The following is a 1,975-nucleotide window of genomic DNA, read 5'->3' on the forward strand; positions in this document are numbered from 1 at the left end:
CCCGGTGCCCCTCGCTCCTGATCTGCAGCCCCCTGCCAGTACCCCTCGTTCCCAACCCACAGCCTCTGTTCACCCTGCGGGGTGGGGCTGGCGGGCAGCTTGTTCCAGCCATGACTTGGTTCCTGTTTGGCCTCTGGGGAGGAAACCCCCCCCATAATAGCTGCTAGTGCCCTGTGGCCTGGGGGGAGGGATACCAGGGTTCCAGCCTTCCCTCCAGACTGGAACTTGGGGGCAGGGGTCTCTTCCCCCCAACCCCAAGCAGGAACCTCACCCTCCTGCAGACCTCTGGGAAAGGGACCTGTGTTGGGGAGCCAGCCGGGGGGCGGGGGCGGTCCTTCATGTGGGCAGCAGGGGTCTGCAGGGGCCCTCTGGGCAGCTGGGGGGGCAGTCCAGCTCCCAGCAAGTCCATATAGGGTTCAGCCCCAAGCTAGTTCAGTGGGGGAGGGACAGAACCCAGCGCCTGGGCCCCATCACTCGCAGGAAGGGAAGTGGCCACCAGGGTGCCTGGTCTGTCCTGGCTCCAGCAGAGCGGGTGTGGGGGTGGAGCCTGGGTTCTGTACCTGCCTCCCTCCTCGGTGCCTCAGTTGCCCCATTTCATTGAGAGAGATGGGGTCCCTCTTGGGTTTGGGTGGGAGGGATCCTGGAGGGCGTCCCTTGAGTGGGTCACGCTCACCCTCCCGTCACCCCATCCAGTGAGACGGTGCTGTGCTCGGCCCGGGCCACGGTGATGATCTATGATGATACCAACAAGAAATGGGTGACATCTGGGTCAGGGCCCAACACCTACAGCCATGTGCAGCTCCTGCACCGCCCTGCGGCCGGCGCCTTCCGTGTTGTGGCCCGCAAGATGCAGCCTGACCAGCAGGTACGGAAGGAGGAGCAGGGGACCCAGGAGTGTGGGCCCTGCACTATTCGGCCTGGGTGGTTGGGGGAATAAGAGCAGGTATTGACCTCCAGCTGAGAACCCTGGCATCTAGGCCCTGCAGCCTAGAGCTTCTTGGGGGCGGGTGTGGCAGAGCTGGGCAAATGTGGTCAGAGGCTTGCTGGGGGCAGCTGGGCACAGGGGTGGGGAATGGAAACTTCTGAGCCATGGGGTGCATTCACTCTGGACCCTACTGATGAGGGAACGGTGGCAGAGGCTGGAGACAGGGAGCTGGTCTGGGAGGGGAGCTCCCCTTCAGTGCTGGGAACCGAGGTGTCTAGCTCCCCCCAGGTGGTGATGAACTGTGCGCTGGCCCGGGGGCTGCGCTACAACCAGGCGACTGCCAGCTTCCACCAGTGGCGTGATGCCCGCCAGGTTTGGGGACTCAGCTTCTGCACTCGGGAGGATGCTGCCGCCTTCGCCACCGCCATGCAGGGCGCACTCGCTACCCTCGACACTGGTCAGCAGGAGGACCCGCAGTCCTGGGTTCCTTTGGGGAGAAGGGAGGAGTGGAGTTTGGGGCTCCTGGAGGTGGACAGCTCTGTGGGGGGCAGCTCTGGGGTTCTTGAAGAGATGGCTAGTCAACATGGGAGGCAGTGACTCCCCCCAACCCAGAGGGGCCCCAGGGCCAGGACTTCTGGGTTTCCAGCTGAGGGGCTGGGGGGAAGTGGGGGGTCAAGGATTGGTACTGGGGTGCTACCCGTGGGAGGGCTAGTGGGAGGCTGGGGCAGAGTAGAGGGCAGTGGTGGTGGTGATGGGGTGGGGGTGGGGTCCCAGCTGACACCCCCATGTCCCCAGGCGCCACACAGGCCTGGCCGGCCCCGAACGGCCCCAGCCCGGAGGAGATGGAGCCACAGAGAAGGTACCGGCCTCCCCACTGCCTCCCCTGCCCTCTGCTGTGGGGAACCTAGGTCCAGGCACTGCCTTGGGGGATGGGGTGTTGGGGGTCCCTGCAAGGTCAGGGAGTCTGGGACTGAGTCAGGGTCCTTGGGGAGGGGCTGGTTCCACTGCTCCCCCCCATCTTTGGGGAGGGGCTGGGGGGGTCTGTGCCCC

At 65.3% G+C, this 1,975-nt stretch overlaps 1 protein-coding gene across 1 annotated transcript in view; it reads left to right on the plus strand.

Moving 5' to 3' along the window:
* Positions 1-1,975, plus strand: part of LOC109322436 (vasodilator-stimulated phosphoprotein-like) — a 5,770-nt gene that overhangs the window by 1,745 nt on the left and 2,050 nt on the right. Inside the window, exons 2-4 of the mRNA XM_019553494.1 lie at positions 694-865; positions 1,214-1,382; positions 1,721-1,784. Coding sequence (XP_019409039.1) covers positions 694-865; positions 1,214-1,382; positions 1,721-1,784 — 405 coding nt within the window. The remainder of the gene's footprint in view (positions 1-693; positions 866-1,213; positions 1,383-1,720; positions 1,785-1,975) is intronic.

This window comes from Crocodylus porosus, unplaced genomic scaffold (genome assembly GCF_001723895.1).
Source record: "Crocodylus porosus isolate Cpor-Errol unplaced genomic scaffold, CroPor_comp1, whole genome shotgun sequence".
NCBI classification, from domain to species: domain Eukaryota; kingdom Metazoa; phylum Chordata; order Crocodylia; family Crocodylidae; genus Crocodylus; species Crocodylus porosus.